Source organism: Apostichopus japonicus, chromosome 11 (genome assembly GCF_037975245.1).
Source record: "Apostichopus japonicus isolate 1M-3 chromosome 11, ASM3797524v1, whole genome shotgun sequence".
Taxonomy (NCBI): domain Eukaryota; kingdom Metazoa; phylum Echinodermata; class Holothuroidea; order Aspidochirotida; family Stichopodidae; genus Apostichopus; species Apostichopus japonicus.
This window is the reverse complement of record NC_092571.1, coordinates 16,401,123-16,415,654: the sequence shown is the minus strand read 5'-3', so window position 1 is coordinate 16,415,654 and position 14,532 is coordinate 16,401,123. Positions and strand designations below refer to the sequence as shown.

Below are 14,532 nucleotides of genomic sequence, written 5' to 3'. Positions count from 1 at the left end.
TCCGCTTAGATAGTGTTGAAAGCGCCCCTACAGACCATTCTTGCCCCCCTGACCAATACCCCTAGCTCCGCAACTGTGTATGAGTATCTCTATATATCTGTGTGAACGCAACACAAGGCTTTGGGTAAAAGGGCATTAACTTTCCATAACTCTAAGACTATGATAAGTATTACAATGGAGCCAACTAGTGCTTGCATAAAAGAGTTGTCAATTAATACAACAAGCGATCGAAATGGGAGGCTGGCTAAAGCTTAGCTATGTAGTTGCCCCTCTGGCACTCCTTTTCCGCTGACCGTGTAGAAAGTTTGGAACAATTTTTTGAAATAATTTTCCTTCCACTGTCTCCCCAATAACAGCGTTTGCGAAACAAATAAATGAATGAAAGAAAAAAAAAGCCAACTCAAAATGAAAAAAGGAAAGGAAAATGGCAAAATCATCCAGGCAACTACAAAATTTCATATTACCTAATATCAACGGTCACACTCCACGAAATATATGACACATATATAATGACACATGTCTACATGCTCTGTGTTCACTCTAGCTGAAGCTCAAGGTCGAAGCACATAACTAAAACGATATCCATATTTACTTCTATAGCCTATTATATTCGCTCGTACGATAGTCACGCGCGAATCATTATACAGTTGTAACGTTAACGTGATAAATCATTGTCAAAACTAGTGTGAGAACGTCCGTAGTGTATGGCATATGCCTGGAATCTTACCTCCTTTCACTTCCAGTTCCACCAGTCATAGAAGGAAGAATGGAGGCCCTGAGAGGTGCCGTCAATGACATTGCTGACGTGATCGGTGTTCCTGCAGCTGGCGTATTTTTTTTGTTCACATTGCTTTTAAGTATGAAACTTTCGAATTTGGCTGGCATAGCCTAACAGTAACAGTAACACTAACATCGAAACTGATGCTGTAATCTAACTAATAAGGCCTAGCCTAAGGCAAGTAAGCCTAATAACATTGGCTAGCCTACACTTAGTTACAGAAGAGAGTGATAACATAAAATAATTAAATAATTATTTTGCAAATATTTTTTTTAAAAACCAGAGTATTAGAGAATACCTCGTCACTAAATAACACCCCCCCCCCTTCAAAATTGAGTGGCTATATGAGCTTTTTTTCTTTCTTTTGAGAATATTTCTGAAGTCCAAAGGTTTCCCCGGGAGTTGTTGCATCGGCTCAGTGGCAACTAGTGCCAATGGGCATCCTGGGCAGTGCTCCTAGAAATTCCTACAAATAAGAAGGATCAGATTGATACTTGTACAAAGACTCAAGAGGATGAACACAGTATTCTACTATTTATGTATCATTTTCAAAAATATCCTCAGTTCTTAAATGAGGCTTGTTTGTTTTGTTCACATAGTGGAACTCAGGGAATACACAACTGCACACCCTGGTAGTGTATGCTCTCCTGATCTATTACTCTCATCTTCTCATATGTCACAGAGACAGATGACATTCCTTAGTGTACAGATTACATATATAGAATACAATATATACTTAGTATTACTTAGGATTACATAGGCTTAGCTATTCTTAGGATTACTTACATACTTTCTCTCTACCCAGTATCAAAGGTATAGTAATGATTAACAATAGGCTAACCTGGATAAGACCTTGGCATCTACCATGAATGCATACAGGTAATACTAATAGTAATATGATTCACATCCATATACCCTACAAGCTGAGCAACTCTTGCTTTCTTACACATTATAACATCCCTTGAATAGTCAAATTGTAAATTTTGAGGTCTGTTTAGTGTGTTAACCAATGCCATTTGAAGATTATTTAATGCTCCATTCTAGTGCCAATCTAGCAAACATGTAAATGCCTCAGAGCTTCCGCGGTCCCGCTGTTGCTGTGGCACCATTGGGGGTTTGAAACCATCCCCACCCCCCCCCCCAATTTGCCCCTCCAAGTTTTAAGACCACCATTTGCAGTTGCCATACTGCCCAGCCAAATGGTAAAGGTTGTAGCTATTAAATAAAGATGGTGTTCTTTACTTTGACCAGAACACAGTCAAATAGCTAACTGTATTAGTTTGTTTGTTTGTTTGTTTGTTCCTTTATGTGATTCTCCACAGATAATAAATATATTTATGTGGAGGGAAGTCCTTTAAAAAGCCAATACAGGCTTAACACTCCCCCCAAAAAAAGTATAAACATAAATGAAAATATAATTAATGTCTTAATAAGGAATAATTTATAACATACAATATAAACAATGTATCAATACTGAGAAATTACTTCTTTTTTTAAGCGTTTTCTGGTTTAGATTTTATAGTAGCAGTAAGAGAATTCCATATCCTTTTAGCACGATTCTTTAAACTTAACATAACAACAAATGTGTTGTACTACATAAGTTGTGGTGTGCTTGACCAGCACTTCTAGTGCGGTGACAATGTATGGCACTGTTAATAGTAAAGAAGTCATGAAAGGCTGCAGGAAGTAAGCCATTCCAAACCTTGTAAGAGAATGTGGCTAAATTCAGCCTTATAATATCGCTAACTTTTAATATGTTGAGCAATTTGAAAAGTGAGCTGGTGTCTTCACGATATTTAGTTCACGATATTCAGCTCAGTTCACGATATTAGTAATATTAAATAGATACACCTAGCCATAAAGGAAAATACTTATCAAATAATATCAATAACTTACACATGGTGTAAGTCTTTGTAGCTTATTCAACAGTGATCATAACTTGAATTGGTCATGCCATTATGGTCAGTACCTGTGTTGAAATATCAACTCATATCAAGAAGTATCTGTGTGAAGCTTGTTAGTCTTTGTATTTCATAACAGTCTGCAAGTAAAGCATTGAAAATGTTTTTATAAAAACACCCCTGCCGCATGTAGACACTTCTCACACCTTCAACTCATGATGTTGAAACTTCATTCTTTTAATTAGAATCTCACATGCCTGCTCTTCTTCTCTGATCATTGATAACACATTAACTTTGTTATCCAATATGCAAATGAACCTATTAACATAAACATGGCATTGGTTCCATTGTCAGTGCTTTTATGTCAACAAGGCATAATAACATGACATTGGAGATATTGGAAAGAACAACAAAGAGAAAGTAGAAGGTTTCAGAAATTCAGATCCTATTGGCACCATGACAACGCAGATTAACAAAATGATAGCTATAACAGATGTGACTTGTTAATTAGGATGTCTCGCCCAAAGGGACAAGAGATTCCTTTCCTGTTTGGGAGAGTTGCTCTTCAAAACAAAAGTCTCTGTCATATGAGCCAAAGACAAGGGGTTAATTAGTGTCCCCATTAACAAACTGTGAGCCTTTACTGTATAGCTTACATTGATAGAAAACTTGAAGTCATTTGAAATGTGTGTGTTTTCAATGTAGTAACATGCTGCTAAAATGTCCCCATTAAACTGTGAGCCTACATTGATAGGAAACTTCCAAGTCCTTTGACTGTCCATTTTGCAGCATTGTACATCTGTGTGTTTTCAATGTAAGTAACATTGTGGTTAAATGTCCCCACTAAAGGTAGTCTGTATAGGCCCCAAATTATAGCACGCTATAGTTGCTAGAAGTTTTCAAAAAGTACTTTCCCGGAGGTCTCTACTCTCCAAATTAATCTCTGACATTTTTAAGGAACACACAAGATGACTGAACGCCCCAGTAAGGAATATTTCCTCGAAGGTTGTAATAAAAACAGTTAAAAAAATTTGACCAAAGGTGACCATATATGAATTTCTAACATATTTGGGGCCAATACAGCATACCTTGAAATGTGAGCCTTTGCTGTATAGCCTACATTGATAGTAAACTTCCAAGTCATTTGACCGTGCATTTTGCAACATTGTACATCTGTGTTTTTTCAATGTAAGTAAAATTGTGGTAAAAGTTGTGTATTTCTTTTTACATTACATTTTTACAGGTATCCCATTATGCTATGTTCTAAAGGATCTGTTAGACGGTAGACCTGCCTTCCAAAAACATTTATGTTTCACCTTGATAGGGTTAGGTCTCAGCTACCTCAACTATGGTAAGTAAAGTATGCTTTGTGTCCTACCTTTACTGTACAAAAGAAAAACCAAAAAATGGAAGCAATTGCAAAAACCATTGTTCCCTGTGGTATGATTTAATTTTTAGCCATGCTGACTGAAGTTACTAGACACCTTGTGCTTATTTCTAACTGGGGTTTCTCTGTTTGAAAATATATCTACATTGGAAGTACCATCTACTGCCATACCAATTCCCCGCATTACTGTTAGGCCATGGAAAAGAAAGACAGCAACAAGAAAATCATCTATTTTGTTTCAGATATTTTGAAAGTTCTTTGGTTTTGAAATCTTGCAGTCTTAATTCATTAAGTGACTGACCAGGGGACTCCTGGGCGGTTAATGTGGTAAATGTAAGTGGTTTTGTCAATGTGAGAGTTACTGAAAGTAGTTAAATGTCAACACTATGTCTGCCTACCAGTTTCTTAAACAATGTCAAACATTTGTGATGAATATCAAAGATTTCCTCAAATTTTCCTATTTATTTGAAATGAGTAGGTTTACTTTCACAAGTCAATTAAGCTCATATAGAATTAAACCAGTGGAAAGTAAACCGTTGAAATTCTCTCAATGTTCTGTCTTCCTTCACATAATATGTCCAGACAGTTCAAGCTAAACGCCTTGGACAAAAATTTGCTCTTTATTTGAAGGAACTTATTTTTTCTTCTAAATTTGTTTTTACTTTTAATACTTTCTTTCCTCAGGTATCGACTGTGGTCACTATATTATCTCGTTGTTGGTCAACTTTGCACTCCTCAGATTGGTCGGGGGCACTCAACTTTCTGTTGCTCTTTCATTTCTATTTAATATGGTGAGTTAAACAGCCATAAGGAATTCAAAATGGCAACAGGATTCAAATCAACATAAATCCATTTCAAATTTACTGGTTCCTTTCTCCTACATTGCCCATTTTTGGGGGTTTTTACTTCAGCAACATGCTGAGGAACATTCCCTAATGGAATGGAAACAGTTTTCAAATTGTCATTGTAGCTCTTAATTCAAAAACTAAAAAGACCAGGTTAGCCCGTTGGGGGATTTAAATGAGAAATTCAGCATTTTTATAATTTTCTTAGTCTGAGGAAATATGAAAGGTCTAGCCAAACAGCATTTTGGTATTTTTCTTAAATGGACTACCAATTTAAAGAAGAAAGTAGCTGATTTTTTTTTATAAAGTTCTACTAAAGAAGCCTGATGTCAACCATTTCATGTTATTCAGTAGGATGACGCAAGGTTGCATATTGGCCTATGTATCAGTGAAAAAACATTCCCAATTTTTTACCACTTTTTTACTGCATACTGCTTCTACTAAGATACACACCCCAATTGTGACAAACTGTGAGCCGATACAATACCTACCCATGTACAGGGTCAGTGTCATAAAATAGCAGAAAACTCATATTTGGCATTTTTCTACCCGAGTATGGCCAGTTGCACCACAGAAAAACTGGCAACCCTGAAACAGGGGGACATGATAATAAGGAGGGGAAAAAAATCCAGGAAAAAATACTATAAAAGTAAACTTAAAAATAAAATTTTAGAAAAAGTACTAAATACGAAAAAAAAAAAAACCAACTAAAGCTTTGATCCATTATTTTTTTCGTAAGCTTAAGGAAATGATAAAGTTAAGAAATTTCACTCTTCTAATTATTCTGATTCCTTTCTCCTAGGGTTATCTTTTGGCTGCCTATTACTGTGTATCTACCGATGGCTATGACATCATTTGGACAACCCCTCACTGCATTATTACTTTACGAATGATGGGAATAGCATTCGACCTGTTCGACGGTCAAACTCCCAAGGTATGTCGGAGTCTCTGTTACTTTTTATCGCAGCTTTCTCTTTCTGACATAGTGCCTAAGGTGTACTGTTGCGGTACTATTCCAGACCTCCCGGCTGCTCTTCAACAAAAAAAATAAGGTTTTTTTAAAAGGTTGTAAATGAAGAAATGTAGGTTTTGAATGGCTTCAAACATGAAAATAAAGGATTTTAAAGGTCCCAAATGATGTTAATTTTGTAACATACTCACCATCTATGCCCATTTTTACATCATCTGTGGCCCTTATTTAAAATACCTGACTTACATTAACTGTTGTTTGTGAGTCTCTTTTGTATCACTGCATGAATCATGCCTGGCTGTCCGTATAAACTTAATGGCCAATGGTTAGCATGACTAATACAATATTTCTAAACTAAAATAAATCTATAAAAAAAAAATTCAACTGAATTAAAATAAGGTTTTTTAAGGTTTTAAAGAGTATTTTTGAAAAATAAAGAGAGGCTTTTGAAATAAAGGTTTTTTAAAGGTTTCGTTTGGAGGTCTGCTGTTCCCGTGTATCAATACTTCATATTTTGGAGTGTGGTTATTAATAATCTTGCTTTTTAAGTTGAAAATTGCACCTCAAAAGAAGATCACTTGAATGCCCCCGATAAAACTGTCAACCAGGAAATCTGTATTAAGCTTTCAGCTTTCATGTCAGTCAAGATATTTATATCAGCAAACCTGGTAGATGTACTTTTACCTCCTTAGCTCAAAAACAGTTCTTTGCATTGAGTTTGGTTAAAATATATGATAAAATTTCAAGAGAGTAAAGATTCTTTACAGAAAAATGAGAAGAAATTGCTACACAAATTTAGAGATGTGTTGTAACTACTTTACCCAGAAACCTAAGCAGTTTTTAATTTTTGTTTTTCATGATGATATTTTTGTTGTTGATGATATATGTTTAACTTGGACACCTCAAAATTGCCAGATGCAAAATGTGAACAATTAAGTATGTCCAGTATTCATGAACAACAAATTGGCAAAGTTTCATTACATTAACTGACAATACTGAAGAAAATATTGAAAAAAGTGAGAGAAAAAGGGGTGTATTATCTGTCTTGCATCTGTCCCCACTCCACATTCCCCTCCCTCCCATTCCCCCTCCCTCCCCTTCCCTTCCCCTTCTTCACTTTTTCCCTTTCCAAGGGGAAAATAGCATCAGGCTAAGCATGAGAGCTCACTTTATCACCCAATCATTCTGAATGATAAGCATCTCATTGTGTAACACATATTCCTGAAATTCCCTAAGACATTCTATTTGTCAAAGTCTCAGTTGATTGTGATGGATAAAAGTCACTGTCTTTGAATATTTATGTAATATTGTTTTACTCTAATTCTTCAGGAGAAACTGAGCAAGGATCAACAAGCTACCTGTATATCAAAGGCACCCAGCCTGCTGGAGCTCTTCTCGGCCACTTTCTTCCTCGGGGGTCACTTTGCTGGTCCGCAGGTCCGTCAAAATTTCCTCAAAGACATATTCATGTCTTCTTTTGCCTCGAAGCGATAAAAATTGTTTCCAAAGTAAACAGATGGAACAAACAATGAAAGAAATACATTATTAGTCAAATGTTATTAAAGAGAGACATTAAAAAAAAAACTTTGTTCTCTGGTATTATTGCAATTTGTATACATGTGCAACAGTGGGAACTGTCGATTAGATGAATTTATAGACCGTTTGGTTCCTTTGTACTGTCTCATAACGGTCTCATAACGGTTTGCACGGAATATTTCACTAGTTACACCCACTTGAAGACATCTGGTTGCAAGTTTTCATAAGCTTGTATCATCCAGGGGATAATTTGTTTTTCTACCGATGAGTGCGGCACATGTTCTAAGCATCCCGTTGAAATTTGCAATTAATTCTTACGTAGTATTTTGTAAGAAAATTCACAGTGTTTAAATGTAACTGAACTTGAAGCAAACAAATGGGATGTCAGACTGTTGTTGCAAACTGACAGTGAAAATTGTACATTTTGATTTCATTTTTCAATTCATTTTCTCCTTTTTGACCTTGGATTGGATATATTTCCAACTTTGCTTGAAGGGATGTGGAATTTACCAACATCCCAAACAACTGTGGTGTGTTTTTATGTTGATACATCCTAATTTTGATGGAAGAAAATTTGACATACATTTCGAAGGAAAACGTACAAATTTCGTCAGTGCGCATCTGTGACATCACACATGTTTGCTCTGGGTTCACTTTTGGTACTAAACGTATCAAGGTTTCAACTCCAAATGTTGTTATCTCGAAAAAATTCAATATGATGTTAAGAAGGGTATGTTTATCTCTCACTTCAGTCAAATATAAAGTATTGAAATGCTAATAGATACTTAATTGTGGTAAATCCTGATTGACTTGAATTATCAACCTCTTTTCTATCTCTTTTTCTTGGCCAGTTTTCTTTCAAGATGTACCTCGACTTCATACACGAGCAAGGTGTTTACAAAGCCATCAGAGGGAAAGATTGTCCCGACAGACTGACGCCAACCCTTAAAGCTGCTATCTCTGGAATCGTTATCGTGCTCTTCTTTGCAGCATGCAATCCGTTCTTGAACCCTGACATCATCGCCTCGTCGGAATTTGAGGTGAATTTTGCTACGAGAGAATTTTAACGTGTCTTCATTTACTGACTAATTGTTAATCATCCTGTTGCCTTGATTCATCGTTTCAGTGCTGTTTTATGTAACATACCATCAAATTGGTGCTATGACATAGTGTGGTTTCTACTCCTGAAGTTTGGTTATTTTACAAAAAAAAGTGAGCATATCAAATGTAATATAGTTAAAGAACAGAAGTAAAAACACCAACGATTGTCCACAATTTGTTTGTAAAAAGTTCTCTGATCCTTATAGTGACCCTGCAAAGAAAAGGAGCGTTAAAACGGGATTGATAGAACATTGGTTCTAAGCTCCCCCCTGTATCAGAAATAAATATGAACATCCCCAAACAAGAATGTATTCTATATGTTAAATTAATATATAAATCTTTAAAAATGACCAAAAATTTGGCAAAAGTTCCATGTAAGGCGTTACCATATTATGTAGGCTACCCCAAATACAATTTGGACTTTTCCTCAAAATAAAATCCTTTGAAATGATATGTAAGTTAGGTATATTGTTTGCCATTTTAAGATCTTATGGCGGATACAGCAGTCTGTCTTGTCATAAGAAATTGAGATTAAAAACTGTGAATGATGCTCTAAAACTGAGGAAGCATCTACCGTTTTTTTATCGTTTATAAAACTTTCTGTTCCATTTTCTTACACAGCATCTTCCTATTTTAGAGAAAGTTGCAAAGCTCTCTATATTCGGAGTCTTGTTTTACTTCAAATACATCGGATTCTGGCTAATTACGGTAAGACGGTAGAATTACAATAAAAATATTTTATCCAACTTACTTTCGATGTTGTATATATATTTAAGGATGTTATATTTGAAATTTATTTGATGAAATTTTTTTTTTTTAACTTTTGTTTTTGTTCGAACAAAGGTTCTGTATGTCAAATATGCTGTACATCTTTGTCTGTTTGTGCCAACTTGACGATAGCATACAATACCTCAACGAATTCAACTCGGTTAAAATATGCTGTGCCTTTGTTGTTACTATTGAATGTTTTCTTATCAAACAGTGGTAAGGAAATACTAAGCCCCCCCCCCTATGACTTATAGTACTGTATTTACCTGAGCGTGCTCATTCACTTTGTTCTTACAGGAGAGCATCTGTATGGCTGCAGGACTTGGATACAATGGGACGGACGAAAATGGCGGACACAAATGGGACGCTCTGGTAGGGGTACACGTGTATGACCTACTGACCACGTACAAATACCGAGTCATTATTCGCTCGTTTAATCTTACAACAAACCTATGGACGGCAAGGTATGGTTCTGTACGCATTACTGTTTGACTTGATTTTATTCACTCATTCATTCATTCACAAACCCTACTGTCATCTTTGGACTATGTGGTAGAGATATTCGTGATAAACTACGTCCTCAAACAGAACTCATTGTTCATTTGTGAATAGATCACAGATTTGATGATCCTTCTCAAACACGACTGAAGACTTGAGCAAGTCTAAATAGTACATCATCATCATCATCATCATCATCATCATCATCATCATCATCATCATCATCATCATCATCATCATCATCATCATCATCATCATCATCATCATCATCATCATCATCATCATCATCATCATCATCATCACTACCATCACCATCATCATCATCATCATCATCATCATCATCATCATCATCATCATCATCATCATCATCACCACCATCACCATCACCATCACCATCACCATCATCATCATCATCATCATCATCATCATCATCATCATCATCATCATCATCATCATCACCCAGCTGCATTATGTTGACATGAGATTTTGAGACCTATTTTGACATTACCCCTTAAGTCAAAGTTTTGACATGAATGCAAGAACCTAAAGAAAGTACTCGTGTTTTCAAGCATATTGTGGATGGTTGTGAGAGGACCTACATTGTAATTGCAACCGGGTACTTCAACGTAGGATAATTCTGTGTGGTCATGAATATTCATTTATTATATAATATCCAATCAGAAATATGCTATAATGAAGTGCTTTTGACAGTCGCCGTGGATGTACGGTACAAAGTAACCGTCGATGTCAATCTCAAATTGTGATAGAGCCGTTTGATTTTCATTAAGTTATGAGTTGTTTTTTTTGCAATTATCATTTTTTCTTTGCCAGGTACATCTACAAGCGATGTAGGTTTCTGGGTAACCGTTTCCTCTCCCAAGGCATCAGTCTCTTCTTCCTGGCAGTCTGGCACGGTTTCTACCCCGGCTACTTTTTCTGCTTCATGCTGGAGATGATCTACGTGATAGCTGAGGACCAGGTGACTTTCTTCATCTTTTGGTTGTTTTAGGGTAGGGGGTAGTGGGGGGGGGGGCAAATGGGCAACTTTTTGGCCAGGCATTTCCTGCAAAATGTTACCCATAAGTGTGCATGGCTGTAAGATTGCTGCTTAGTTTAGGGCTCTGTAGGAATCTAAAGAGAACCAGACTCACTAACTGGTAGGATGATAATGGTGGTCCATAGTTTGGTATTGATATAAGGTAGTCAATGCTTACTACATTATTAGTGCTTGGGCTACAGGCGTAGGGGTTGGGTCTAAATTTTTGGCCAGTTTTAGTGCACGGTGGTACGAGATAAGAGGGTGTCAAGGTTTGTTCTTGGCATGATCAGGAAAGAACCTATTGGGGTGTGGTACTACCTGGGAATGTTTCCTGGTTTAATAGTTGCTAGTGTTCTTTCCCCCTAAGCCAGCTGCATGTGTAGTACTGACTCAGGGGAAATCATCATCTGGATTGGGGGGGGGGGTGTAGGGAACATGATTCTGGGGTAATAGTCGTCTATGTCTTTTCTTGCTTGATCGGGGAGACGATTTATTTGGCTTGCTTTGGGCTGTGGGACGCTCACCCGTATGTAATTCATATCTGAATCTATTCATACAGAGAAATCATACAATTTACTACCGACCACCTTGGGATGCCTCATCTCTTTTTCCGCAGAGATGACATTTTTTTAAGTTGTCATTTTGTTTTGTCTCTGCAGGTTATTAATTTATGCGACAAGGTACCGGTCCTGAAGGCTCTAACCAGTAGTCCAGCTGCTCAGGTTCCACTCTACATCTTCCTCAAAGCCTTCAATATGTTCTTCTGGTGTTACGCAATTTTGTCGTTCAATTACTTACGAGTCTCCAAAGTACATTACGTAAGTCGTCTTTACTCAGAAATTTGTGTTCCGGTCTTTATCTTAGTCTTTATCAGATTAAAACTTGGTTTTCTTTACTTCAGTGTCACCAAGTTTAAGGTTTTTGAAGTATCATCTTATAGATTAAAGATGGAAATTAAATATGCCTGTGGTTTCGTTTAGTGCTTTAACTCCCATAAGACGTACCTGTTGCAGTTTTCCAGAGGCTAATACCTGTTTCATTTTCCTTTTTCTTTATTTTGAAACATGTTCTTGTAACCTCTGTTGTGGTTCACTGTGATTAAAGAGATTCAGAAATTTCTTGTAATAAATGTCACTCACACACAATTTGACTCAGTAGGCTAGAGACAGAGTTTAAATCATCGTCTTTTTATAGTGAAATATAGTTTTCCCGATGATGGAGCAAAGGAAACCCCTCCTGTCACTTCTTTACTCTGTCGTGAGGGGGTATGAAGGGGTGTGCCCTTTTCTCGACTAAGAATCATTTCAAATAAATGGTCTGTTTTATCTCTATTCCTTTCTTCCTCCTTTCTTCTCTAGGTTTGGAGCCAATACTATTACGTTGGACACGTTGTGTATGGAACCTGGTTCCTCGTGTATTTCACCTTAATTGTTCCGAGGTTAAAGAAAATGGCCAAGACTGAAGAAAAGTAAGTCTTAGAACAGTCTCTTTTTTCTGAGGGGGTGATGGGGGGGGGGGTCTTACAGTGTCTGCTATCTATTGCATACATTTTCATCTCAACCACGACAACAATCATCAGTAAAATTGTATTTGTCGTACCAAAATTCCAAAAGATATTCTACTCTGATAAACTAGGGGCAGGTTTTCCAGTAGGAGAGTCAGCAAATTAGTTTACTGACAAAGGGTGGCGAAGTGTTTGTACTTTCCAAATTGCAGAAAACAGCAATTATATGGTCAAGCAGAATTGACTCGAAAAAGTTGATCGTTCTCATCGAGACAGAGGTAAAGCGATAAGAGGAATTGTCTTCCACTTGGTGGTTTGATAGTTTTCTTGGCAGCGTATAGTATTATTTTCTACTACCGAGGGTCACTTTTCAGCTTAACATTCTAAGCTTAAAAGTTTGTTGCTGATTTAAAGGAAAGTTTTTGGTTTGAAAAAGAGATTCTATCAGAGACCTCAGAAATAAAAACCCTTGTTCTTTACAAGATGACTAATTCAGTCTTGTAAGTTTATCTGTCTATCTGCCTGTCTGTCTGTGTACAGATAGGTGTCACCATCAATAACAAACATTGCGGGAAATTTATTTTTGTACAAAACAGACACGACTTATTAGCATAGTTTGAATCCCATTCTAGCCAATATAGTCTTTGTTTGTTCAAAATTTTGCTCCTAATTCTTTTCTTTTTTTTCCTTTGGGGGTGGGGGGGGGGTTAATGATATGTTTGGAATACAATATGGTGATAAGATATGTCACCATAATTATGCAACATTTTGGCTCCGGATAAATGAAAGTGTTGGACAACGTTTACGTGATCATAAACGTCCACGTTCCATGAGAACGATTTCATCATCACGAGATATTCAATATATAGACATCTCTTTTCTGTTCTCAGGGATAAATTGAAAAAGAGCGATTGAACATAACAGAGAGAGGACCATCCTTCTCAAACGACCACTGTCGCAGAATTCCTCAAGCTTTCACAGAGCATGTTGCTCACTGCCGAAGAATACATGTCACTCATGAGTTCCGAAGAAATTCATTTTGTTCCTGCCAGGACCATAACGAACAAAATCCACTTGAACAAAATTATGTAGCACCTTCGACTTTGTCAATTGCAGTGTGTTTGGTTCGTTGATGAGAGGAGCACTGTTTTCTTAATTTCTAATTCTTGTTTTTCTGGGGAGGTGACTGGCATTACTTAAAAACATCTTAATTTTGGTTGAAATTATTTTTTCATATCTTATTTATGACTCCATTAGATGATTAAGGTTTGCTATGAGTAGGAAATAAAGGCTTTTGTCCTGTTCCCCATTCTCTTAAAGCAGATTTTTTATTTTTAATAGATCATGGTTAATATATATTTTCTTTTATGTCCTATACACTTCTGAAAAAACCATATTCACCATACATTTTATGATTCACTTGACTTGTTTCTTTTCAAATAATATAGAATAAACTCCCCGAAAAATCTGTTTTACAAGCTTCAGCATGCTATCGATACTAATACAAAGAAAAGACCGTCGCAGTGTGGAGGAAGCTCTTTACATAAAATCCAACTGAAATCATTGAATAATATGTTAATTAAAATTTGGCAACTTGCCAGAAGCGGTCGACCAAAATGGACATTTGTGAATTTGTGTCAAGCTACTGTATGTTTGGAAGAATCGATGATGTTTGGTACACTTTCTATTTTGCAGTTTTATTTACCCCAAAATTTTTCGTTTGAAACTTGGTGGTTGATTAATATTATTACAATATTTTAAAATTTAATTGCAATATATTTCTCATGATTTTTTTTTTTTTGGCCAATTTTTAGCAATGGTGTTGTTGTTTCCTCATATTCAGTTATTCACTTAAACTAACTTTTTTGGAGTGTTGGCTTCTAACGATCAAAAGAACATGTAATTAACTGTACTCTGTAATTAACTGTAACATGTTATTAACTGTAATTAATATGTATTCCCTGAGTAGTCAATCCTCCTGGAAGAGTCATGGTTTAGAGTTGACAAAAATAAACGTGGCTTTCATCGTCCGGCAAGTGTACTAGACAGTTTTCCTGACTTACATGAATATCTTATTGTCATGTACGGTTGTGTGTAAGATGTTGTGCCTTACAAATATTTGTAAATTGATTTGTAAAGAACAGGCGAACTGAAACCAATACAATGCCGGTACGTCGATTTACGTCGCCATGCAGGGAATTCGTA

At 36.4% G+C, this 14,532-nt stretch overlaps 1 protein-coding gene across 1 annotated transcript; it reads left to right on the top strand.

Annotated features, from left to right (window-relative positions):
- Window positions 1-646: 646 nt before the first annotated feature.
- Window positions 647-13,684, top strand: LOC139975835 (lysophospholipid acyltransferase 5-like). The gene is made up of 12 exons (XM_071984057.1): window positions 647-857; window positions 3,923-4,030; window positions 4,751-4,857; window positions 5,714-5,845; window positions 7,211-7,318; window positions 8,269-8,457; window positions 9,140-9,226; window positions 9,584-9,750; window positions 10,616-10,763; window positions 11,483-11,641; window positions 12,182-12,291; window positions 13,218-13,684. Exons 1-12 carry the CDS (start codon window positions 767-769, stop codon window positions 13,240-13,242), a joined length of 1,431 nt encoding a protein of 476 aa, XP_071840158.1. The 5' UTR covers window positions 647-766; the 3' UTR covers window positions 13,243-13,684.
- Window positions 13,685-14,532: the final 848 nt, after the last annotated feature.

Excerpts from the sequence above, each read along its gene's own strand:
- LOC139975835 (XM_071984057.1), top strand. The coding sequence starts at position 767 with ATGGAGGCCCTGAGAGGTGCCGTCAATGACATTGCTGACGTGATCGGT. Across the intron at positions 5,846-7,210 it reads TCGACGGTCAAACTCCCAAG|GAGAAACTGAGCAAGGATCA; the intron begins GTATGTCGGAGT and ends CTAATTCTTCAG. Across the intron at positions 12,292-13,217 it reads ATGGCCAAGACTGAAGAAAA|GGATAAATTGAAAAAGAGCG; the intron begins GTAAGTCTTAGA and ends TTCTGTTCTCAG.